The sequence below is a fragment of the Rattus norvegicus genome, chromosome 20 (genome assembly GCF_036323735.1).
Source record: "Rattus norvegicus strain BN/NHsdMcwi chromosome 20, GRCr8, whole genome shotgun sequence".
NCBI lineage: Eukaryota > Metazoa > Chordata > Mammalia > Rodentia > Muridae > Rattus > Rattus norvegicus.
Genome location: NC_086038.1, coordinates 6,795,162 through 6,821,614, shown reverse-complemented (window position 1 = coordinate 6,821,614; position 26,453 = coordinate 6,795,162). Strand labels below are relative to the sequence as shown.

The 26,453-nt window shown below is 49.3% G+C and overlaps 1 protein-coding gene and 1 long non-coding RNA gene across 4 annotated transcripts in view; one reads left to right on the top strand and one right to left on the bottom strand.

Moving 5' to 3' along the window:
* The first annotated feature begins 1,060 nt into the window (after positions 1-1,060).
* On the top strand, positions 1,061-3,954 carry LOC134483779 (uncharacterized). Its single transcript, XR_010060765.1, has 2 exons — positions 1,061-1,838; positions 1,885-3,954. It is a non-coding gene; the product is annotated as an uncharacterized LOC134483779 (long non-coding RNA).
* Positions 3,955-9,320: 5,366 nt separating this feature from the next.
* Mapk14 (mitogen activated protein kinase 14) overlaps positions 9,321-26,453 on the bottom strand; it is a 61,007-nt gene continuing 43,874 nt past the window's right edge. The window contains exons 9-12 of one of the 3 annotated variants that reach the window (XM_006256142.5): positions 20,637-20,716; positions 15,645-15,723; positions 12,713-12,886; positions 9,321-11,428 (exon numbers count right to left, since the gene is read on the bottom strand). In XM_006256142.5, coding sequence (XP_006256204.1) covers positions 11,361-11,428; positions 12,713-12,886; positions 15,645-15,723; positions 20,637-20,716 — 401 coding nt within the window. In that variant the 3' untranslated portion in view covers positions 9,321-11,360. Of the gene's footprint in view, positions 11,429-12,712; positions 12,887-15,644; positions 15,724-16,909; positions 16,990-20,636; positions 20,717-26,453 lie in introns of those variants that run through there. The other 2 variants (NM_031020.3, XM_063279559.1) reach the window with 2 other exon arrangements.

Sequence of the window (26,453 nt, the reverse complement as noted above, 5' to 3'; positions counted from 1 at the left end):
CACACAAGTCATGGCACATGCGTGCGAGGATAAGGACAGCATCCAAGAGCCGGTTCTCTCCTTCCGCCCTGTGGGTCCCAGGGATCGAACTCGGGTCATTAGCCTTGGAGGCAAGCACCTTTACCTGCTGAGCCATTCGACGGTCCTTACAGGCTTTTGTTTGTTTGTTTCATTTTGTTTTTGAAACAGGGGCTCTCTGCAGAGTCCTGGCTGTCGTGGAATTTGCTCTGCAGACTAGGCTGGGACTCAAAGATCCACCTGCCTCTGCCTCCTAGGTGCTGGGATTAAAGGCGTGCATCACCACCTCCCCTCAGAGTTGTTTTGTTTTGTTTTTTTAAAGATTATTTATTTTATGTATATGAGTACCGTATATTTTATGTATATGAGTTCTGTAGCTGTCTTCAGACACACCAGAAGAGGGCATCAGATCCCATTACAGATGGTTGTGAGCCACCATGTGGTTGCTGGGATTTGAACTCAGGACCTCTGGAAGAGCAGTCGGTGCTCTTAACCACTGAGCCATCTCTCCAACCCAGAGCTATTCTTTTTTTTTTTCCCCAGAGCTGTTCTTTAAGTAAGTTAAAAATGTCGTTTAGGGAGGGGGATGTGTTTCAATCAGTAGAGGGGTTCAAGATGAGAACATGAGTTAAGATTCCAGGACCCACAGAAAATGCTGGGCATAAAGGCCTGTGCCTGTAATCCTAGCACTCAGAAGGTCCCACAAGAGGATCACGGAGCTGGCGGGTCAGCCAGTAGCTGACACGTTCATAGGAGACTCTGTCAAAAAATGAGGAGAGTTTGAAGGAGACACACTGAGGTCTGCCTTTGACTTCCATGTGCACATATACGCATGTGTACTAACAGAGACACACAGACACACATACAGACACATAGACACACACAGGCACTCACAGACACACAAATAAACACAAACACACAGATATATATACACACACACACAGACATATGCACACACACACACAAAGATACACACACACAGAGATATATGCATACACACACACACACAAAGACACACACACACACACACACACACACACACACACACACTGAAAGACCCCAGCTTAGCAGCAGTAACGCCATTTTACAAGGCTATATTTAAGATGACTGGTTCAGGGAAAGGTTAGAACACTGAGTACACAGCGGCTGCCAAACAAGATGTGTTTGGTTGAAGGCCTGGCAACAGGAGGACTGCCGTTGAACACCTGACAATGAGAAAAGCCCCGGGAGAGGTCCCACACCCTGGTGGGGGGCCGAGTCAGCCGTTATGTTCCAAGAAGGTAGCTAAGAAACTTGCCCCCGGGCTGAACCCTTGGGGGGCCGAGTCAGTCCTTATGTTTCAGGAAGGTAGCTAGGAAACTTGCCCCCGGGCTAAACCCTTGCCATATTAGAATCCACCAATTATATCCCTGTAACCATGCATCTGCTTCTGTATGCTTGCTTCTGCTCCCCAAAATCCTATAAAAGCCCATCCTTGGTTCCGTGGGGCGCGCCAGTCCCCCGAGTGACTGAAGCGCCCGCAGGTGCCTGTGCCTGTGTATCCCGACAATAAACCAAATCCTCTTGCTGATTACATCCTGTGGTGTCTCGGTCTGGTCTTTGGAGTTAGAGGGTCTCCATCCCGAGGGAAAGTTCTCCCTGAGAGCTTTTCATTTGGTGCATTGGCCGGGAAAGGAGATCCTCCACCCAGGGACCACCGACCACCCACTGGGAGGTAAGCCGGCCGGCGTCTGTCTGTCTGTCTGATTTTGTCTCGTTCTGCCTTATTCTGTCTGTTCTGTGAGCGCTCAGCCAGGTCTGTTCTGTGAGCGCTCAGCCAGGTTCTGTGAGCGCTCAGCCAGGTCTGTTCTGTGAGCGCTCAGCCAGGTTGTTTGGAATTTGGGCGGGACGAAGAAGGAGCTGACGAGCTCGGACTTCTCGCCCCGCAGCCCTGGAAGACGTTCCAAGGGTGTTGGGGCCCGACTTTTCGGGGCCCAATCTGGGAGAGGAGAAAGATCCGGACTAACGGCACCTCTGTCTGTAGTTTTGGCTTTCAGAGGGCCCCGGACCTTTGCCACCTCCATCTGACTTTTTGCTTTCAGTTTGGTACCAAAGCCGTGCAGCACGCCTGTCTGTTGTTTGTTTGACTGTTGGTGTTGTTTGTTTTCTCTGTGTTCTAATCTTCCTTAGAACTAACATGGGACAGTCCCTAACAACGCCCCTAAGTCTCACTCTTGATCATTAGAAAGACGTCCACGACCGGGCACACAACCAGTCCGTCGAGGTTAAAAAAAAAAAAAAAGGAAAATGGCAGACTCTCTGCACATCCGAGTGGCCCACTTTCGGAGCGGGATGGCCAGTGAATGACACATTTAATAAGATCATTATTTTACAGGTTAAAGATCGGGTCGTCCACGGACATCCTGATCAGGTTTCTTATATTATCACTTGAGAGAGTCTCGCCTTAAACCCCCCCCCCCCGGGCGGAACCCTTCGTGGACCCGAATTGGCCTCCCCTCAACCCCCAGCCTGTCCCCTCGGCCCCGCCCGGTCCGCCGGCCACGTCTTCCTCTCTCTACCTTTGTGAAATCAGAGCCTTCTAAGAAACCTGTCCTCCCGGCAGACCCAAACTCCCCTCTCATAGATCTTCTCTCTGACAGGCCCGGCTGAAACGGAGGAGGCAGAGCCGCCGGCCAGATCAGTTCCCGGGCCACAGTCTGATAAGGGTTTCTCCCCTGTCGCAGGGAGATTGCACAATAAGCGCGAGGTGATGCCAGATTCAACCTCCCAGGCTTTCCCACTTAGACAGGGAACCGGTGGCCAGACCCAATACTGGCCGTTTTCAGCAGCTGACATTTACAATTGGAAACAACACAACCCTTCTTTCTCCAAAGATCCGGTGGCACTCACCGACCTAATAGAATCTGTTTTACTTACCCACCAGCCTACTTGGGATGACTGCCAACAGCTCTTACAGGCCCTACAGATTGTGCAGAGAGACGTCTGGAGACCTTTGGCCGCTGCTTACCAGGACAAGCTTGAACATCCGGTGGTGCCACACCCGTTCCAGATTGGAGACACCGTGTGGGTGCGCAGACACCAGACCAAGAATCTCGAGCCACGGTGGAAAGGACCCTACACCGTCCTCCTGACTACCCCGACCGCCCTAAAGATAGACGGAGTCTCGGCTTAGATCCACGCACCACACGTCAAGGCAGTCCGGTCTGAGGAATTGACTAATCACAACACTACACCCCAGACATGGAGAGTTCAGCGCACTCCAAACCCCTTAAAGTTAAAACTCCTACGTGGCTCCTCCTAGCCCTTTTGTGGCCTAGAGTCAGTGGGGGGAATAAGCCCCCACCAGACAGAAATTTCTTGACCAAGTCAAGTGAAAGATTTCACTCAAAGTTAGCAAAAAAAATGGGGGAATGAAAGACCCCAGCTTAGCAGCAGTAACGCCATTTTGCAAGGCTGTACTTAAGATGACTGGTTCAGGGAAAGGTCAGAACACTGAGTACACAGCGGCTGCCAAACAAGATGTGTTTGGTTGAAGGCCTGGCAACAGGAGGACTGCCGTTGAGCACCTGACAATGAGAAAAGCCCCGGGAGAGGTCCCACACCCTGGTGGGGGGCCGAGTCAGTCGTTATGTTCCAAGAAGGTAGCTAAGAAACTTGCCCCCGGGCTGAACCCTTGGGGGGCCGAGTCAGCCGTTATGTTTCAGGAAGGTAGCTAGGAAACTTGCCCCCGGGCTAAACCCTTGCCATATTAGAATCCACCAATTATATCCCTGTAACCATGCATCTGCTTCTGTATGCTTGCTTCTGCTCCCCAAAATCCTATAAAAGCCCATCCTTGGTTCCGTGGGGCGCGCCAGTCCCCCGAGTGACTGAAGCGCCCGCAGGTGCCTGTGCCTGTGTATCCCGACAATAAACCAAATCCTCTTGCTGATTGCATCCTGTGGTGTCTCGGTCTGGTCTTTGGAGTTGGAGGGTCTCCATCCCGAGGGAAAGTTCTCCCAGAGAGCTTTTCACAGATGGTTGTGAGCCATGGGGTTCGTGGGAATCAAACTCAGGACCTCTGGAAGAGCAGTTGGGGCTAACCACTGAGCCATCTCTCTAGCCCCCACAAGGTCTTTTTTAAAAAATGATTTAGTTAATGTTCGTTGATGTTTTCCCTGCACTTATCTGTTTAAAGGTCCCCTGGAGCTGGAGTTAGGGGTGGCTGTGAGCTACCATGTGGTTTTGTGTGTGTAAACAAATAAAAACAGTAAAAATAAGTATTTTCAAGACAAGGTTTCTCCGTGTAGCTCTGGCTGCCCTGGAACTTACTCTGTAGACCAGGCTTGTCTCAAACTCAGAGATCCGCCTGCCTCTGCCTCCTGAGTGCTGGGATTAAAGGCATGTCCTGGGTTGGAGAGATTTATCTATTCATGTATTTTATTTATACGAACGCCCTGTCTGTATGATACATCTTATCTTTTGTTTGCTTTGTTTTTTGTTTTTGCTTTTTTTTTGTTTTGTTTTGTTTTGTTTTGTTTTCCGGAGCTGGGGACCGAACCCAGGGCCTTGCACTTGCTAGGCAAGTGCTCTACCACTGAGCTAAATCCCCAACCCCCGTTTGCTTTGTTTTTTGAGACAGGGTTTCTCTGTGCAGCTCTGGCTGTCTTAGAACTTGCTCTGTAGACCAGGCTGGCCTCAAAATCACAGAGATCCTCCTGTCTTCTGTCTCCCAAGTGCTAGGATTAAAGGTGTATGCCACCACACCCGGCTGATAAAAATACAGTTTAAAAAGTAGTTAGGAAAAGCCATAGGGGACTCCTCTGTGTCGGTAATCTCCAACAAGTCACAGAAACCCAGGGGTTGAGCACAAGAGCTTGGAGAGCAGGGGTTGCTGAGAACAGGGCTTGTGAGCAGAGCAGTCGCTCTGTCCTGCACCTGTAGGTGGGGACACCGCACACATCGCTGTCACAGCCGCAATCAGAGAGTCATCGGGTGACAAGTCCTTCACGGAGACTCCATCATGTCTGAGCAATGGCTCAGAGGAAATGGATCTGGGCGTCACCAACACCGTAGCTGAGGATGGATAGAGCCAGCTCAGCAGGTCCAGGAACACCCAGCACACAAAGGCCTTGGACTACCCTCAGAAAACCCCACTGCCTGTCAGCATAAGGCCGGAAGATAGCCATAGGCGCAGTTAGCCCGGAAATGGCCTCTAGCAATGGGTACCAGGGAGGCTCTCTGCTCTATGGGTGGTAGTCACTGCTCACAATTGACTTCTCCCACATTGAAGTGAGGGAGAGATCTGAAGTGAAAAATTGACTTTTAAAGGATTTTTTTTTTGTTTTTTTTTTGTTTTTGGTTCTTTTTTTCGGAGCTGGGGACCGAACCCAGGGCCTTGCGCTTCCTAGGCAAGCGTTCTAACCACTGAGCTAAATCCCCAACCCCTTTAAAGGATTTTTAAAAAAGATTTATTTATTGGGGTTGGCCCCTTTAAAGGATTTTTAAAAAAGATTTATTTATTGGGGTTGGGGATTTAGCTCAGTGGTTAGAGCGCTTGCCTAGAAAGCGCAAGGCCCTGGGTTCGGTCCCCAGCTCTGAAAAAAAGAAAAAAGAAAAAGAAAAAAAGATTTATTTATTATATCTAAGTACACTGTAGCTGTCTTCAGACACACCAGAAGAGGGCATCAGATCCCATTACTGATGGGATCACCATGAGTCACCATTTGGTTGCTGGGATTTGAACTCAGGACCTCTGGAAGAGCTGTCAGTGCTCTTAACCACTGAGCCATCTCTCCAGCCCTTTGAGGGTTTTTATAAGTATGCGTACATATGTGAACCTGTGTGTGGACACATGCACATGACTACCGATGCCCTTGGACATCAGGGACTGGTGGCATTGGGTCCCTGGAGCTGGAGTCATAGCCAGTGGTGAGCACCATGTGGGTGCTAGAAACTGAATCGGCAGTGAGTGATCACTCTTTTTTTTTTTTTTTTTTTTTTTTTTCTTTTTTTTCCGGAGCTGGGGACTGAACCCAGGGCCTTGCGCTTCCTAGGCAAGCGCTCTACCACTGAGCTAAATCCCCAACCCCGAGTGATCACTCTTTTTTTTTTTTTTTTTTCCTTTACACCCCTTTTTTTTTTTCCCCGAGTGATCACTCTTAACTTCTGAGCCATCTCTCCAGGCCGAGGAGGGAGGATGCTTGACACAGGGTCTCCGATTTGCAGTCAATCTCCTGCCTCTGCTTCCTGAGCACTGGGATTACCCGATTACAGATATGAGGCACACTTGAGGACCTCCTTTTGAAAAGTCTGACTTCTTTCTTTCTTTCTCTCTCTCTTTCTTTCTTTCTTTCTTTCTTTTTTTTTTTAAGATTTATTTATTTATTATATCTAAGTACACTGTAGCTGTCTTCAGACACACCAGAAGAGGACATCAGATCTCATTACAGATGGTTATGAGCCACCATGTGGTTGCTGGGAATTGAACTCAGGACCTCTGGAAGAGCTGTCAGTGCTCTTAACCACTGAGCTATCTCTCCAGCCCCTGACTTCTTTCAAGACATATGTGTTTTTAAAAGGGTCATTCACTTTTTTTTTTTCCCCTTTTCTTTTTTTCAGAGCTGGGGATCGAACCCAGGGCCTTGTGCTTGCTAGGCAAGTGGTCTACCACTGAGCTAAATCCCCAACCCGGGTCATTCACTTATAATCCATCACTCCATCCATCACTCCATCCATCACTCCGTCCACACTCCATCCATCCATCCATCCATCCATCCATCCATCCATCCATCCATCCATCCATCCAAGACAAGGTCTCTCTCACCACATAGCTCTGGCTGTCCTGGAACTCACTCTGTAGACTGAGGCTGGCCTTGAACTCTGACCTGTCTTCCCATTTCCCAAGTGCTGGGATTAAAGGCATGCACCACCTAGGTCCAGCTGGGACCTTTCTTTCTAGGACTAAGCTACCTCTCTAAGTCACAGCAGGCCAAAGATGTTGACACCGTATCCTCAAGAACGGAGGCATGGGACTCCCCCTGAATGAGTTTTACAGTGGGGATGACATGGCCAACTGGTAATATCTAGAGACCTCTGTGGCGGTTACAAATCAGGGAAGGAAGCATGGGTGCTGCTGGTATCTAGTGGGCAGAGGCATGGGTGGGTACTGCTTGGTGGCCGGCCAAGGAGGGCTCTATGACTAATAATTATTTGGCTGAGGTGTCAGCAGTGGTTAAGTTGGAAACTCTTGCTTCAGATCCCTCAGAACACTGGATGTGGAGAAGAAGCCACTTCGCCCTCCCCTCCAGGGTAAGGCTCCTGCAGTTAGGGAGCTAGATGAAGGCTGTTCCAGAAAGGGCTATGAGGAATAGGTTCCCAGGCCAGGTGGATTTTAAAGATCTTCCGGGTTGATTAAAAACCAGGCAATTCTAGCTGTAGAGAAAAGCCAGAGGCGCTGCTGACGCAATGTATGTTCCTCTAGGATTCTCTTGGCCACAGCCAAGCAGAGTGTGCCTGCCACTCCCCAGTTGGAAGCCTGGGGTGTCCCGCATGACTTGTCACTCAGCATGGTTTATTTAGATCTTAGGTTTCCTAATCTAGGGACATCCAAACGGTGGTAAGTCTGAAATCCACAACAACCCTGGTCCCAAGCATTCTGGGTAAATTCTAAACCTTCCCCATTTATGAGATAGGAGAGCATAAAATACAGGATGTCACTGCCTTATTTCACATGTGCCTCACATGACCCCACGTGTGTCAGCGTGGGGCCCTGTTACAGATGGCCTCTTAGGCTGTCTCGTTTCTTCTCTCACAAAGAAGGTGGTACTCAACCATCCCTGACCCCCATCTGTGCACTCCTAAGGACTTCTGGACTCGTAGTTGATAGGTCAGTAGGTGTGTCCATTCTAAAAACGCCCTTGGGTTTGAAAGGACCACCCTTCTTTGCATTGTTATCTAAGTCCCCGTAGTTTACTGAAGGGAGTCACCCGGATGGAAACGCTGACTGCAGATACTCAGACCATTTGCTAGTCTACTGTATAAGCATGTGTCAAGTGCTTCAAACAAATATAAGGCAGATCCGATGGCAGATCTGATTGCAACTGTCTCGAGTGGTGCACAGGATGATCGACCTGGCAAAGTTGATACTAGAAAACTAAGACCTCACACAAAGTTATTACAAAGTGGCAAGTTAGACTTAGTCCACATAAGGGAGGTATGGATGGGTCCTTACTGTGTATAGGTAGGCTGAGGGTATGGGGTATTTTTACATTCTTTGTATCTATGTGTGTGCGTGTGCATGCATGTGGAGGCCAGAGGTGTTATTCCTCAGTCACCATCCACCCTTTCCAATTTTAAAATTTTTTTTTTTTGGAGCTGGGGACTGAACCTAGGGCCTTGTGCTTGCTAGGCAAGGGCTCTACCACTGAGCTAAATCCCCAACCCCAAAAGTTTTTTTTTTTTTAAAGATTTATTCATTTATTATATATAAGTATACTGCAGCTGTCTTCAGACACACCAGAAGAGGGCATCAGATCCCATTACAGATGGTCATGAGCCACCATGTGGTTGCTGGGAATTGAACTCAGGACCTCTGGAAGAGCAGTCAGTGCTCTTAACCACTGAGCCATCTCTCCAGCCCCAAAAGTTTTTATTTTATTTTTATTTTGTTTTATTTTTTTCCGGGGCTAGGGATCGAACCCAGGACCTTGCGCTTCCTAGGCAAGCGCTCTACCACTGAGCCAAATCCCCAACCCGGAAAGCAACTTTTTTTTTTTTTTTGGTTTTTTTTTTTTTTTTTTTTTTGGAGCTGGGGACCGAACCCAGGGCCTTGCGCTTCCTAGGCAAGCGCTCTACCACTGAGCTAAATCCCCAACCCCCCGGAAAGCAACTTTTAACGTTCATTTTATAGAGTGGCTGGTAAACACAAGAGCTAACTTAAGCAGCTAGCTGGGTAGCCCTGGGGTCTTCGTCCCACGGATATCAACTGTCACTGTGTCAAAGTAGCCACAGAAGATATGTGACAAACTCTGTGGGCATTCTCTGATCAAACCAATTACTTGAAGATGTGAAAACATTCACTTCAGACTTTACGAGTGCAGGGTGTGTGGCTGCACCTCAGGCACCGCTGCGTGGTGACTCCCTCCCAGCAAAGCTTGCCTTGCCCACAGCCCACAGCCCAGAGCCCAGAGCCCAGAGGCCCGTCCACCCACGCATGCAGCTGTAGAAAGGACCTGCCAGACACGTGCTAGGCTGCGCCTGACAACAGAACAAACAGAACTCCCACAATCAAGAGGAGGACAGAATACACTTGAGAGGCCAGGTGAATCTGAAAAATAGGCTTTACTTTAACCAGTGGTATTGTCTGACATCCTATGGCATACCAGATCACAACCAAGTTCACAAATACACATACACAGCAGTCTTCTCATTCCCTTGTCTTCCAATGGAGAAACTGGGTGGCGGCAGCATCGCACCATGGATGCCAGGAGCTCTTCTGCCAGCTCTAGCTTCAAGTCCGGGCCCTGGGGCACAGTCCTAACACAGCATGGCCACATGTGCAAAGGCATCCTCAATAAAATAACCACGCCTGGCGTTCAAACCCAGACGTTGCTACTAACCATTGTGAGGGGATGACGTGGAGCTGGACTGCATACTGAGGCGGTGAGGCCTGGCCAGTCGGCCTCCTTCTGGGCTCCAGATGATGCAGGGTCCTACCCTGCCCCACAGAACTGCATGTCCCTGCACTGATAGAGAATGGAGACACCTTGACCTAAATACGAGACCTGTTTCGTCCAACACTGGAATTGGCTTTACACTTTCTTACTGCACAAAAAGCTTAAATATATGGGTCCTCATATAGCACAAAGTGCCTGAAATTCAGAAAATTATGCAAACAGTTCTTCACCCCTGAGGATTCATGTTTATAAAGGTGAAATACAAAATATTAAAATAATTTGCCCTTTCTCCCCATCAGAAGGAACCACACTCTCTAAGGATTCCTACAACATACAAAATTCCAAGACAAAATTGCTTTCTCCCCAAATAGACACTGAAATCAGTGTCAAGCTGCCGGGGGCGGGGGGGCCCCGTACAAGGAAAGGGGCCTTTGACGACTTGGCTGTGTCTAATGACCCTATTTTGAGAAGGACAGTAAAAGGAGCTCCTGGCTTCAGGAGCTCGGTTCTCCCTTTGTTCGGTTTGCAGCTTTCTTAGCTGGCTACCATGAGTGAGAAGAACATGATTCCAGAGCTGGGGACTGTCCTAGGAGAGGAGAGGAGAGGAGAGGAGAGGACTGTTCTCCTGTGTCGGTGATGTCAGATGGCAAGGGTTCAGGTGCTCTGTTCGTCCCGTTTCCTGCACCACAAGCACCTGGAGGATCAGTTGTGTTCAACACAACGTAGCTGGAGTGAGGAAGCAGCAGTGTGCCCGTGGCCTCAGCTGAGGTGCGTGGATAGGACTGCTGGGAAGTCTTCACACGCCCGGCCCAGGGCTTCCAGAAGACAGGACAAGCTCCAGAGCACAGCATGCAAACACCCGCATGACGTGAAGATGACATAGGAAGCTACTGATGGCAGGAGCCTGTGCCTGGCACTGGAGACCTCTGCACTGAGGTGAACTTAGGTAAGCATAGAAAACAGCTTGCTCCTGGAGGTGAGGGAGGGCGGCTGCACATACACTCATGCACACATGCACCCATGGCCTCCTTGAAGGCTGCCTTGTTTTGTCCAGCTCCCCACTGGCCATCCAACAGCCCTGTGCCTTGCCTGGCTCAGAACGCCAGCAACTGAGATTCTGTAACTACCACAACGCGCCCTTCTCTCCTTTTAAGGCACAAACAGACTGACAGGTTCTGAGGACATGAGCAAGCCGATCACAGGCTAGAGCCCAGGAGCCAGTTGGTTCTCTTGGGCTTTATGCATGGCTGAGGGATAGCCTCAGACCTGAAGCAGCCTCTCTCTGTCACTGTGATATGGTAAAGGCAGGGCCACAGGAGAAGCCGAAGTGGCAAGGTAACTAGGAACAGGGATATTTTAATATTCTTACTTTGCACTTAACATACACACACACATCCCTAAGGAGACGGCAGTTCCCATCGGCCTGCCCGGACTCTGAGAGAGCAGGCAGACTGCCAAGGAGCATCTACCACTCATGAAGTCACTGCCATCACAATGACTTCCACAAAGATACATGGACAAACGGACAGACAGACAGACACACACAAACACTACGCACATACATGCACCCCCTTCCACCATGAAGGAATCTTTCAACAAGAGGCACTTGAATGGTATTTGGAGAGTTCCCATGAACAGGCCTTCCCCTCACAGTGAAGTGGGATGGACAGAACAGAAGCAAGGTGCTCAGGACTCCATTTCTTCTTGGTCAAGGGGCGGTGGCACAAAGCTAATGACTTCATCGTAGGTCAGGCCTAGGGCAGGGAAGGAAGGGAGAGGTGTAAGACTCAAGGTGCTGTCTCTGCCGGCAGACACTTAGCTCCTCCCTCTTGTAAATGGTGTGCTGAACCCCATCAATCTGCCTTGCTACTTGCTCATGGCCTGCAGCAGTGCAGCAGAGTTCAAGGACATGGAGAAAACTGCCGCCCCACTCCATCATGCAAGGTGCTCCTCCCAAGTGCTCCCTGGAGCAGCACAGCACTGCACTCTGCAAGCAGTGAGGCAGAGCTGACCTTGTGACTTATGAAGGAGTGTGACTGGGTGTGGACATGTGGCTCCATTCCTGGCAGTCCCTAATGAGGCCAAAAGCAAGCTATAAAACTCTTGTCCTAGTTCTGTGCAGAAATACACTGGCCCTCTCTCTCCTGAGAAGATGCTGTAAATGTAACCCCCAAGACCCTCAAAGCTCTGTCAGTGTGAAGACTGCGCACTCTATCTACAAACCCCACCAGGGAATATATGCACCAAAGACCCTGGCTGTGAGTCTAGAGAGCTGGTAGTACCCATTCATAAGGGTTTAATTCAGACAGGTTCTCACGTAGCCCAGGATAGCCTCAAACTATCTATGTGGTTGCGAATAACTTTACAGGCTGCTTTTTTTTTTCCTTTTTTTTTTTTTTTCGGAGCTGGGGACCGAACCCAGGGCCTGGCGCTTGCCCAAGCACTCTACCACTGAGCTAAATCCCCAACCCCCAGGCTGCTTTTTTTTAAACCTTAATCTTTTAATTTGATTCTCAAGTGCTCAGATCACAGGTGTATTTGAAATATTTGGCTGTCATTAAGCTCATTTTTCCTAAAGCTTTAGTGAGAATCACTTAGAAAAGATTTTAAAAAGTTAAGTTCTTGAGCTGGGCACGTAGTGCAGTGGTAGAGCACTTGTGCTGTATGTGGGAGTCCTAGGTCCCATCTCCAGCACTATTAAAACCCACAGAAGATGGGGTTGGGGATTTAGCTCAGTGGTAGAGCGCTTGCCTAGCAAGCGCAAGGCCCTGGGTTCAGTCCCCAGCTCCGGGAAAACAAACAAACAAACAAACAAACAAACAAACAACAAAAAAAAAACAACCACATAAGCTGGGGTTGGAAGCACATGCTTTTAATCCCAGCACTCGGGAAGCAGGGACAGGTGGATCTCTGAGTTTGAGGCTAGCCTGGTCTACACAGAGAAAAACCCTGGCTCAAAAAAACAAACAAACAAACAAACAAAGCGTGAATGAAATGGAAGCAAGCTCAAGGCCCAGGCCAGCCCGCCCTGGACTCACTCTTCCATTCGTCTATAAGGAGGTCCCTGCTTTCAAAGGACTGGTCATAAGGGTCAGCCACTGGCTCATCATCAGGGTCGTGGTACTGAGCAAAGTAGGCATGCGCAAGAGCTTGGGCTGCTGTGATCCTCTTATCCGAGTCCAAAACCAGCATCTTTTCCAGCAGGTCGACAGCTATCACAAGAGAGGAGGAAGACACGACATTAGTGCCACCATTGTGCAGTTCCAATCACCTTTCCCGTCCACACAAAGCATCCTGTAAGGTGCTCCTGCATGCACTCCCTTCCCGGTGTGCACTGAATGCCTCGGGCACATTTCCCCCCACCCCTCCAGCCTTCCTCTCCCTTTGCCTTGGTTCTTGTCTGCAGACACTCCGGATGGTGAACGCCGTCATCAGAGGCTCCCGCCTTCCTTGTGCTGTACCGTTCCCTTCTTCTCTACTCTTTAGATTTACCAAAAACCAGAAATTACATCTAAATTGCATCTAAGTCAGACATAGTGGGCAAAACCATGTCGCAGGTGATGCTGTGAACCGGTGGGCACCATAGCCATGAGCTCCACTGCTGTTGGAGCTAAAGGTGGTTGGCATTGTGAGATCTTTCCCCTTTCTCCCCTAGGGAGTAATATGGGGAAATGTTTGTCTCCTGATGGTTACCAGTTACCTCTAACCATCCTTTCCAGCAGCTCCTACTGATTTTCCTCTCTCCCGAAAGCAATGACCTCAGCAGAGGCTGCGGAGCGGACCTGAGGAGGAGGGCATCCTGCTTAGGAGAATGCCATGGAGAGCAGGTAACCCACAAACAGAAAGGCTTTCTACAAGCCACAGGTTCTGTTAACTTTATGCTGTGTAAGTAATATGTCTGCACTGCAGTGCCTGCCTATTGGCAGAGGGTGTGGGATCCTCTGAAGTGGAATTCAAGACAGTTGTGAGCCCCCATATTGATGCAGGGCTCCTTGGCAGAGCAGCCAGTGCTCTCCAGTGCTTAGCCATCTCTATAGCTCCAGACAATTTCTTCAATGGTGGTGCTGAGGAGAAGAGCATCCTGAAGGGGCGGTTACACAGACACACAGGCTTGGAGGGTGCCGAGGAGACAGGGAGCACACATGTGCTGGCTCTGTAGCTTGGAGTGCTGGAGAGGGCTGGGACATAGCCAGCAACGTGTGCAAAGTGTGCACACGACTGGGACCTAATTCAGCAGTGCAGTCTGTGGGCATGGCATTACACACCTGCCACCCAGCATTTAACAGGCCAACGACCAGTCTTCAACACTGAAGCACTGCTGGACTGTCTGGATACAGATGCTTCTCACGTTCTTCAAATCTGCTGATTCTATACTGAACATGAATGAGCGGGTGCCCACCACCCTAGGGTAAAAAGTTGCATGTCCTCAGGACCAAGCACTTAGATGAGGAACAAGGTCAGGAGAGCCAGACTTCTCAAGGATGGAGGTAGACATAAATAGACACTCTAAGATCAGAGGGCACTGTGCAGTTCTCAGCTGTGTCTGGAGACGAGGCCTGTGACTGACAACAGGGCTGTTAATATTTATATCGCTGGTGTGCGGCCCAGCGAGCACGTCGGGGACAGTTTAGGCTAGCGATTGGTAACAGCGTGTTCCTTCTGACCAGCACTTGGCAACGGGCTGTCAGGCACGTTTGGATGTGAGCAGGCTGTGCAGAGCACCAGATGGGCCAGAGTGTCCTTTCAGTCTCCAGCAGCCTGGACTCACTTCTGTAGCCAGTTCTTTTCAGTGTCTGATGCGAATGTCTGTCACCTCAGAGACTCGACTGCTGTGCACTGCACATCAGGCAGGTGGGGATGTGCAGGGGGAATCACCATGGAATGGATGCTACAGCCCAAATAAATTACAGAAAGCCAGCGAGCCTGACAGGGAGGCTACGAACCTAACCCAACCTGTCAGTACTGTGCACACTCGAGGCCTGCCTGGTGTAGCTCAGGCTGGACTCCCTCCTCTAAGAATGCGGGCACCTCTCCTGCTACATGAGTTATTGCCACAGCCTCTGCTTTGCACCGTGGCTATGGATGGAGCTCACAGTTCAAGGGAAAGAGGCCCTGCCTCTCCAGCTTTTGAAATCGCTGCAACACTCATTAGTCCTTCAAAGGACAAGGTAACTGTGGCACACAGCTTCTGGAACCCTCAGAAAGGGACATGGCCCATGAAGACTTAAGTGCAGGGACTTTACAGCAACATCTGCAGGAATGGGAGAGGTAGGGGACGGCAGCCGCCACACCTGCTCACTCCCTTCCCATGGCAGGGAGAGGGTGGTCTGATCCTTCTGCGTCTACGGCTGCCCACTATACCAGAGCGAGGAACTAGAGCCCAGCAAGTTGTCCTGTAACCATCCCAAGCATGTGCTAGCCCCACCTTTAAGGAAAAGCAAGACACATTCCTTAGTGACCACTGTCACTTCTGTTTGCCAGGTGATCCTGGAGGTGATGGGGGCAGGAAGGCAATGAGCCACTGCCCCAGAGTCCAAGATGGCAAATGAACGCTGCACAGGCAGCTGGTTACACCCTGAAGGGCAGAGGAGAGGGAAGGGGGACGAGTCTGTCAGAGTGGAGGACGTCAGCACCCAGTGTTGGGCATTAAGCATGCATCTGTGCCTGTTTTCTCTCCTCAGCTGGGCTCCCCTACCACCAGTAGCTACAAGGGTCGTGCCTCCTCTCCTCTCCCCTAAGTCCCCATAATGCCCTGTTCTCCATTCTTCATTGCCTTTGTCTTTCCCATCGCAGTCTGTGAGCACACGAACATACAGGCGTATCATCCAACCATCTTTCTTTAAATGTGACAGACAGTAACAGCCATATTTAATAAGACCCAAAAGTTACTTAGAGGTACTCTTTTTAGTCACAAAAACAAAGCTTCAAGTCCCTAATTTATGTCACAAAGTAAGAGCATGGACAACTCACCCAGGGGATTGGCACCAATAAATACATTTGCGAAGTTCATCTTCGGCATCTGGGCCAGAGACTGAATGTAGTTTCTTGCCTGTAAAAACACAGAATGACTGTTCAGCAGTGTTACTGATCTCGGGGAGTGAGCGGCAGTGGCTAGGCTGAGGCCAGCCGTGTTCCAGTGTGGATCTCTGCCTGGTGCCCATTTCAGGCTCTACCACTCAGCTCCTATTTGTGGCCACCGACGTCCTTCTTGCTTTCTCCCCACAGGTCTGTCTCACGTGGAATCGTGCTAACAAACTACTCTTTTACTAACTTCCTGGTCAGAGGGACGGAGGTTTAAAACCAGAACTGAGACAAGAAGTCTTTTCCAAGACCACATTCCTGATCAGGTCATTCCTGAGCGGAGCTGGCACTGAAGCAGACTCACTCTAGTCTGAAGTTGTAGGAAGCAGACAGACATGGCTGCAATCCTTCCCACTTAAGAAGGGATGGGAGGAAGACCCATCTCACCCAGAAGCCACTGATACAGACAAGAGCTGAAGTGCAAACGATGCTTCATGAGAAGTCTGTCTGTCTGCTGGCCTGTCCCCAAAATACTGAGGGCCCGTTTATGAAGTACCCAGTCACCTCTGAACATTAGGTTAGACATGAGCTGGTCATGGAGAACCCAATTCTCCAAGTGCACACACTTACCAAGGACTGCTTGACTTTTTAAGAAACCCAGCACATAGGGCTGGGGATTTAGCTCAGTGGTAGAGCGCTTACCTAGGAAGCGCAAGGCCCTGGGTTCGGTCCCCAGCTCCGAAAAAAAAAGAACCAAAAAAAAAAAAAAAAAAAAAAAAAAAAGAAACCCAGCACACCTATTAGCGTAAGGGGAGTTAGCGTGTGCTTGCGTGCAGCCTTCTCTTGGCTGTAAATGGATGGAGAGCAGAGCACACTAATGAACTCTGCTCCGTGCACCTGTGACACGGCTGCAGCGCCCTAACTGCACACACCTGCCTGCAGTGACGCACATGCTACCTCAGGCACAGGATTCAGAAAGAAATCCCAACACCGGGGAAGGAACACTGCTTCCTACGCTGCACTGCTGCCTCTGTCTTAGGACATTTCATACCACATGTCAACACCCAGCTAGCACACAGCCAGTCACTGCTTTAGCAGTTCTTGGGGCACATGCAAGCACTTGGGGACATTAGACACTGCTGGCTATACACAGACACTACGATGAGAAAGTGGCCTCCAAGTTAGACCTCCCTGAACATGCTGTTTGTTCTCACCTCATGGCTTGGCATCCTGTTAATGAGATAAGCAGGGGGTGTCCCCGTCAGACGCATTATCTGCTGAAGCTGGTTAATATCTTAAGATGCCTGGTCAAGGGCATTGTTAAACACACAGTGTAAAAATCAACTCCAGTTGTTTTTTAAGTCAAAAGCCATCCCCAGTAAAGCAACTCTATCTCCCAACCACACCAGGCCAGAGCCCAAGGCTGCATGGAGGACGGCAGGAGCTATTAGGATGTAGTGGCCATGCATGGAAACAAACTTTTCCTTAAGCGTCAACTTTAATGTTAAAATCCTTTAGGTTCTCTGGAAACAGATTGCTCCTTGATCCAGGATGCCAGCCAGAGAGCCGTTTTCAAGCCCCAGTGGCTAAAACCTGTTTGCCACAGTGGCAAACATAGAGGATGGAGATAATGGGGAGGAAACTCTGGGAACCTAACATATCCAACAGATCTGCCTGAGGAGGAGGCTCAGTGTTGGTGGCACAGGAGACACACCCTACAGTGGCATTGGCAGTGGTACATTTAAAGTGCTTGCCACAAATACACAGGTAGGTGAAGAAGGGAACTTCATGGGTGATGGATGGCAAGGGCAAAACAGAAGCTGCAGTCTGGTTGGCAGCTTCAGAGCTCGTGACAATTATCCTCAAGCCTGTATCGAGGGGTCACAGTAGCATCAATGAACAGGGAGTGCATCTGACCAGCAGAGGCACATGCAGCCTTCCTTTCACATCTGTGTGGTGGGGAGGGGCAGGGCTTGCGTACCACTAACGGATGGAGATCCGTGGATCTCCGAGGTGTAGGAGTCAATTCTCTACCTACTGTGTGTGGGTCCTAGGCATGAACTCAGGTCCCTCTGCTACTGAGCCATCTCAGTGTCCTTTCTCAAATGACAGGTCTGCTCTAAACTTGCCTCAGCCATGCCACCAATTCACCCGGTACAGGCAGGCCACAGCTTCTGAAATGGAAATCCTCTGCCAGTTTATGACATGCTCCCTCTCTCAAAGTGATGATAGTCTTCTAAACCGTAACATGATTTAGTGAGCTTCCTTTCTCCTCACCTAAGTATCAAGTCATCCTTCAGCTGGATTCTCAGCTTTAATAGACAAGCCAAGTAATTTCCCTTTCATGGCTTCCCGAATAGAAGGCTCCCTTCCTTCCTTCTACATTAGCATGAACCCTGTTTCAAGGTCTCACTACTGCTGATGCATTTGCCCTCCCTCTACCTGAGCACAGAGATGGGCTGGCTCACTCTAGACTTTGGACTTCCATTTGCAAATTCCATTCTGAACAGTGCTCTGCACAGAGAGGACAAACAGGGTCCCAGGGTGAACTAGCCAAACAGCAGTACTCAGGGAAGATTCAGGAAGTCTGTCAAGGCTCTCCTTGCCCGTGGCATGTACAGGATGACCAGCCATTTGTCATCTGAAGAGTGGGAAGATGTATTTCTGAAGAAAGGAATGGGGTAGGGGTCATGCCTTTGCTTCCTTGGCTCTGTGACCTGTTCTGACCCTGGTTAATCGGGTGTCAGAACACTAACCAGTGAGGAGTTCCGTCCTGGGTCTGGCCACGAACAGCAGTCAGCTCTCTGCCCCATTCTCCCCCATCCAGCATTCTCTGCTATTCAGACCCCTTGTCCTTGTCCACACTGGCTTCCCTGTTCTGTTCTTTCCAGAAGGAATAATTATTCAGTGTTCTGTTGACTACAATTCTTTACGAGTCTTTCCTTTAGATTTTTTTCTGGATGATTTTACTGATCTGTATTCACCTGTATGTAGGTACTGTGTGCTCCCCGCCTCCATGAGTTCTGGGGACCCACAGCCATGTTGATTTAACTGAGCTACGTCTACAACAGCTGACTTTTTGTTCTTTAAAAACAGTGTCGTACAAATTAAGCCCAGGCTGGCCTCAAAGTTGCTATGTATCCTAGGTCAGTTTCGAACCTCAACCCTCCTGCCCCTGCCTTTTAAGTGCTGGGGTACAGGACTGCACCACCACATGGTGCTCTGGAGACTGCACAGGTGGGCGGGGTCATCAACATCACATGACCCTTGCCCGGACTTTTTCAACATTTACATTTCCTTCCCTGACAATTATGTAGGGAAGCTCCTCTCTCACAACTGTACTCAACCGAGTATTACTGAGGAGAGGATTTTGTCCAGTGCTGCCCACGGCACGTGAAGACAGAGGTCGTCTCATTATTAGCTCATGTGTCCAGCACTGGCTCTTAGACAGACATGCTGGGCTGGTGCAGGGCAGATATGGCCTCTCACACAGGTGCCTCAGAACCTGCCACAGGCAGCAGGTGTTTACAAAGCAGAGACAGGAGTGGGAGGGGGACGCAGAGCTACTGACAGTAAAACCCAGACAGGGGAGGTACGGGTCACCTCAGTGTCACTAGTACTCCTTACTGGCTGGCTGAACTCCTTCCCAAGCCCCAGCCTGCCCCGTATGCTCTCACCGGCCAGTCCTCCCTAAACACTCTCCTAGCTGTGGCTCTCCATTCCCAGCTTCTGCACTCAAAGGCAGCTCTTCAGTGTGGTCAGTGTCTGAGGCTGACTCCGAATGCTGTGTAACTGCATGAGGCTCACATCACCAGAACAAGTGGGAGCCACTGGCTCTGCCCAGTGACTCAAACACGACTCAGCCAAGTCACAGCTTTTCGTTTTTGCTTCCTTATCTTACAGGAGTGAATGAAACAAAACAAAGCAGGCCCAGTGCACCCTTTTACGCTCCTCAGAATAGAAACACAAAGGCAGTTCTAGCTCCAGGGTCCTTCGTCCATCTACGCAGCGATGCAGGGTCCTGATTCTGATTCTGTCAGGGGAGGCGACTCATGTGTTGCTTTGTGCCTGCAGCTCCCAGTGCCTGTCTAGCTGGGCAGAAGGCCCTTCTACTGGGAAGTGGTGGGAGGGGACCTAGGCATGCACAGTGGGGGCTTGGCTCCTCCACTTATTTCTCAAGGGGGAATGAGTGGAAGGAGGGGCTTTCCTAGCTTCCTCAAAGTTGTTGGCCCCAGAAAGTGACCAACAGCTTTAAAAAAAAAAAAATGGCTAAAGTCAACCAGTGTCCCTTCCCTTCTTACAGCCTCTGTGGAGAAGGCACAGGCCCCAAGTGGCCCCCGTGCTCTCCACTGGATTGACCAAGGTTCCTGGAGGAGCTCTGAGCCATCTGCAGATTGTCATGAGGGGAGGAAGCTACTCTGTGTGGTCTGAGGGTAGGGAGAGGAGCCTCATGGAAAGACCCCATGCAGGAGGTGCCCCTCTGGGGAAGTAAAGAGCAGGTAACTTTCAGACAAGGCACATATCACCCTTCTGAGGTAAGGTCAGACTAGCGCACGGTAAGTGTCAGATATCAGATGCTCATAATGTGAGAAGGGTTCCTCAGCATGTGGGCAACCTTAGGGAGAAGTCAGGGCACAGGAGCAGATACACAAACTTCCCATTAATCTCTTGGAATTGACTGGAATCTCAACTCTCAGTTTTATTAGCCTACAACTGCCCACAGGAGCTCCCATGATCTGAAGTCCACACCCAGATAAAAATAGTTTAGAATAAAACACACGCATGCATGCAAGCAGGCACATGCATGTACACACGCATACCTCAGAGGTCACACACAGAGCACACGGGCACACAAACATTCCAAAGTCAGAGTGCAGAGTGACGGAAGGCAAGAGGCAGAGGCCCCATAGGGTAGTAATTACAATCAAAGCATCAACTCACAGACTCTGAGGAGATTTTCTTCAGAAGCTCAGCCCCTGGGGTTCCAACGAGTCTTAAAATGAGCTTCAACTGATCAATATCTAATGGTGGACTATAAAGGAAAATGTCGGGACGAAATAAAAGTGAAAACAAAGCAATAATGAGCAAAAATAAAACACAAACAAACAAACAAACAAACCGCCCAATAATGAAAACGAAAACCCCGAACAAGGCCGACATGGTGAAAGAATCTGGGTGGAGGACGGCTTCCTTCTGCGGGGTGGCCACTTTCAGCACGACTTGCTCCTCCTGTGGAAAGGTTTAAAACCACCACACACGCACATCTGTCAACATCATGCAGCAGAAGTAAAGCCACTGTGGTTGGGTCTTAGACAAGAGACCATGCCACTCAGCGCATGGCCCAGCCTCCACCTCCCTCACCTTCCAAGGCCCTAGGAGCCAGCAGGCAGAGAAGGCTGGCAGGCAGAGTCGAGCACACAGCTGTGCGGTCTATTTGTGACGATTCCCCTAAGGCTTGACCTAATGAGCTGTAATCTGACAGCTGGGAGGCCGGCTCTCATCCCAGAGCCTGTTCACTGAGTGTGCCCTCTAGAGACCTTCCCCTTCCCCCTCTAGGAAGCAGAGACAGCCAGCAGAGGGTGCTACCCTACCATGGAGGACACCAGGCCTCAAGCCTAACCATGAAAGTAACCAAAATCTAACAGACTTCACATGCTATAAAGGCTTTTAGGCATAAAGGCAAAGGGCCTGGAATCTTCATTCTACTCAGAAGCAATGAGCACGTGTCTCCTGGAAGATCACAGAGTCCATTTTCTCTCTCTGCCTTCAGTCAGAGAGTAGAAAATTAAAGAGGCTTCTGGTATCTTCTGTGACCATGTGAACCTGCCTGGCTCTGCAGGATCACACCCTCCTTTCATGTGTCAACCTAGAGCCCCACCAGCCTCCCCAACACCACACATAAGGACATCGTTATGCTCTCTGAGCACTGTTTGATGATGCCATAGCTTGCATTCTGGAACCGGTCTGTGCTTGCCTTGCCCCTTGCACAATTCATAGCAGACAAGGCCAGCACGCACTTGGTATTGACCCCCAGTCACCTCCTTGGTAATTAACTTGCTGTTAATTCTGCAGGCTGTGCAGCCCAGGCTGGCTTTGAACTCAGAATGGTTGTGCTTCATCTTCCCAGGTGCTGGGAAGACAGAGGTACGCCATCATGCTGAACCCCACTCCTCCTTTTAGATTATCTAGTACATAAAAGGCCCACAACATCTAAAGAACGGAGAGAGATGAAGACAGCCTTGATTTAGCCCGCACACAGAGGCAAAACCAGTATAGCCAGTAATGCAAACGGCTCCTGCAAGCCACAGCTGCCCGGTCACGGGGACTGCTTACAAGGTAAGATGGCATCCTGCCTCTAAACAGGTTTTTTTTTTTTTTTTCTTTCTTTCTGCTCAAACAGAAATTCTAGAAAGGTGACAGCAAGGTACAGCCTGCTGTCTGTTTTATATATAGAGTTTTCCTGGAATACATCAGGGCTGTTGTGTGTTCGTGAATTTACAAACTGGTTACAGCAGCTTTCAGTCCTAGGCTCACAAGGCCTGCTAATCTGGCCCCTTAAGAAAAGATGAGCTAGTGCCCGGTAACTGCATCCTACGGAGAAGCGAGCGAATGCACTCGCATAAGATATTCCTGAAGTGAGATAGTTAAAAAAAAAAAAAAAAAAAAAAAAAAAAGCTGCTAAACATGAGACGGTTTCTGCAGGTGCGCAGTGGGTGGACTGAGATGGGCACGTTCTCACTCAGGCCACCACACCGGCAACATGCTGACGGTGACAGCCAAGCATCTTCCTTGCAGACAGGAAGAAGTTACTCCGTTACACAAGTCTAGCTCCACTCACATTTCTACTCCCCAGGAATATCTGATTTTATTAGCTACTTCAAGAGGATGTATGCTAACAACAGAAAAAGTGACTCTTCCAACCCCCCAAGAGGTGATTTTACCACGTATGACTCAAAAGGCTTATTAACCAGCTGGATTTACTGACTTTTAGAGGCAAGTCTGACATTCCCTTTGGGGAAGGTGCAGTCTGGGTTGTTTCCTAACGGACTGAGCTTCACCTCCAAGCTGCCTGAACCGCACGAATCCTTCCTATCTGATCACGGAGCTCCTGACTCCATCAACAGGCAGGGCTCATCCAATCCGCTCTCCCTGCCTGCAGATGTGAGCCATCTATTAAATCACAGCCAGCTCCTCAGCCTCACATCCATCCCCTTCTGCCACCTGTCACTCAACTTCTGTCTGCCTGCCTCAAACTACCATTCTCGGGTAGGCTCAAGGCTTCAACTTGAAGCAAACATCCCAGGCTCTTCTTAGTCTCTTTCTTCCTGTATGGAGCCTTTCCTTTTCCCATTGCCCTTCCAAGGGTGGGTCTCACAAGAAGTCTTTCTGGACATGCTTTTTGAATTGGCCTCAAACTCACTATGTAGCTGAGGTGCCCTGGAACTCCTGAATCGCGCCCGTCTCCTCCCAGGTCCCGGGCTTCCAGACATGTTTATTGCAATGTAATTACCTGGAGTTTCAATCCACGTTTGACTTTTCTAGGCACTAACTTATTTATAACTCTTTCGCCTCACTCCACCTTGCTCCTGCCCCAGAGGAAGACTTCCATCCCAGTTGCCCCTATCACTCCTGTTGGTTCAGTCTGACTGCTCTGTTTGAGGGCAGGCAGCCTCTCTCCAGTCTTGCCCAGTGTAGCCAGCCTGGCAAACACTGAGTGACCAAACACTTGACTCACTGTTCCAAACCATCCTCAAGGGCTGGAGAGATGGCTCAGCGGTTAAGAGCACAGACTGTTCTTCCAGAGGTCCTGAGTTCAATTCCCAGCACCCACATGGTGGCTCATGACCATCTGTAATGAGATCTGATGCCTCTTCTGGTGCGTCTGAGGACAGCTACAATGTACTCAGTGTATTCATATAAATAAAATAAATAAACCAAACCATCCTCAAAACCCAGAAAAACATTCTGTGCAAAGCCTACACACACACACACACACACACACACACACACACACACACACACACACACACACGTAAGGAGGATCAGTGAGCAGTGCCCACTCGGAGGGCTGTGGATGGAGCTGCCGGACACAGCCTGGGAGCTGGAAGACAGTAAACACTATGAGAAAGTGTCCTCCTTAGGAGCTAGGGCAAAGCTGCCACCCAGCTATGTGACAGTGCCCGGCAAAACTCACCATAGCCTGCCATCTATCTCCACAGTAGGCTCACAACTGGTATATACAGCCCTTCTTTCCCACACGGAGAGTAAGTTTAATCATTAGTTTAGAATGTGTTTCAACTAGGATGACAGTACCAAATTTTAACTCATAAATTATCTAAGGCCAAAGACACCAAAGGCAAGATAAACAAACAAGTCAGGGGAAAAGGATAATTAGATAATTAATGTAACTCAGGTTCACGACCACAGTAGTAAAACTCCCCCTGCCTTTGCCTCCCAAGTGCTGGGACCACAGGTGTGGACTCTCATTCTGGCTGAATTAAGTTTTGGGGTGGGGGGAGTCATTCTAGTGCCAGGCCAGGACAAGCTTCACTGAAAGTTGGCCTGCCCCCTTCTTTCCTGGATTGTAGACAAAGTCATTTTCACTGGCACACATGGAAATAGTTCTCAAGGTTTATGAACAAATATGGAAAGTCTGTCTTCTAAAAAACAGAAAGTATAGGTACATATTTTCAAGAACAAAAGGCAAAAAAAAAAATCTCATCATTAAATATTTTTCTTCAACATTTAAAACACCTTTTTTTTCCTTCTTTTTTCTTTTTTTCTCGGAGCTGGGGACCGAACCCAGGGCTTTGCGCTTGCTAGGCAAGCGCTCTACCACTGAGCTAAATCCCCAACCCCAAAACACTTTTTTTTTTTTTTTTTTAAAAAGCCAAGATTTCACTTGGCTTGGGACTCACCAGGCTGGCTTCAAACTCAGATCTGCCTGCCTTTACCCCCCAAATGCTAGGCTTAAAGGCATGTGATACTTTTTAAGCGTGCGTGCGTGCGTGCGTGGGTGCGTGCGTGCGTGGGTGCGGCATAAGGAGCTGAAGGTTTGGCAGCTGTGAGATGTCTAACATGGGTGCTGGAAACCCAACCCAGGCTTTCTCCAAGACTACATGGTCTGGAGCTCTTTGTCACTGAGCCATCTTTCCAATGCCAGCAGTGCAACTTCTTTTCAAAAATGAGGAAGATTTCTGGAGATGCAGCTCAGTGGCACAGTATCAGCCTAGCATACACAAGCCTCCCCTGAGTTTAAGAAAGAAAAAGAGAAACAACTAAAACCGAGGGAACGATGGACACTGACAATGGAGAGCAATGGGTAGCTGCGATGTGCATTCTAGTGGGTTTGCTCAACCACCCCCGTTTTACTTCAGCGTCTGGGGAGAGCAGACCCAGGGTCCAGCGGACCACTGTGCTGTGCATTTGCAGTGTTCCACAGCCTGAAGAAGGGCAGTTGTCGCGCTGACACTGTTCTAACACACAAGGACAGTGCACGGGTCAGAGCAGCAACAGAAGCACTGAGTGTAACCCAGCAGTCACACCACCCTCTGTTCACACCTTTAAAAAAGTGTATGTTTACATGTATACACATTTTACCAGTATGAGTATCTGTACCATGTAAGTGCCTGGTGCCCACAGAGACCAAAAGAAGACAGCGGGTCCCTGAGACTGGAGCAACTGATGGCTGTGGACTATCGCGCAGGCGCCAGAAGAGCAGCTACGCTCTTTAACTGCTGAGCGATCTCCCCACACCAGAGGCCACATCTTTTTTTTTTTTTTTTTTTTTTTTGGTTCTTTTTTTCGGAGCTGGGGACCGAACCCAGGGCCTTGCGCTTCCTAGGTAAGCGCTCTACCACTGAGCTAAATCCCCAGCCCCCAGAGGCCACATCTTAAGAGGGCCACATCCACTACAATGGGAGAAGGGTCTTTTATACATGAAGGAAATTTATACTTGATTACACAGGAAAATAACAAGTCAAGGCTGTGATCTCTGGTAGGAAAATGTACTGTTCATACTGGATGCAAGCAAGGAAAAGGCTACACAGCTTACGATCTTTAAGCTGAAGTGCTGGTGTCAGTGACTCCGATACCTAACTAAACCCACACATTTCAAAACCCGAATAAGGTAGGGCTCCGCCTGGAGACAGCCTGAGTCTCCCTCTTTTGATATTAAGCTCTATTAGCTGAATTCACTTGATACACACAGCCAACCAGGCTTCTAGAGAAGGGCTTTACGCTTCACACGACTGCTACCGACACTCTTATTAAGCTGGATGGAAGGGTTTTCTAAGCCACAGCACAGTAGTCAGTGGCACAGACTGTCCAACATCATGAACGTAACTAATATCGATAGGCTACAGACTTTAAAATTGTAGAGACAATTAATTTAAGTCAAATCAGTCATTAAGTTACATTAACTACATGGGCTCTTCAACTATGAGCCATACATAGGACGGCACACACCTAAAAGATCTACAATGCTTCAAAAAGCCCCGTCGGGCAGTTCTCAGACAGAAGCTAAGACCATTAGTTCAAAGGCACAATGACTAAAAGTGAGGTAAACAGAAACCCAGAGAGAAAACTGAACTCCAGGAAAGAGTGGCCTGCAAACGGTCTCATCAGTGTTCATGTACAAACCACACAAGCTACAGCCTCCGGCCTTCTATGCTGGCTGCACTGGGGTCAGCATGTTCTCCAGAGGCTTTAAAAACCCTTCCAGAAACCACAGCACAGGGCAGTGAAGAGAACCTGGGG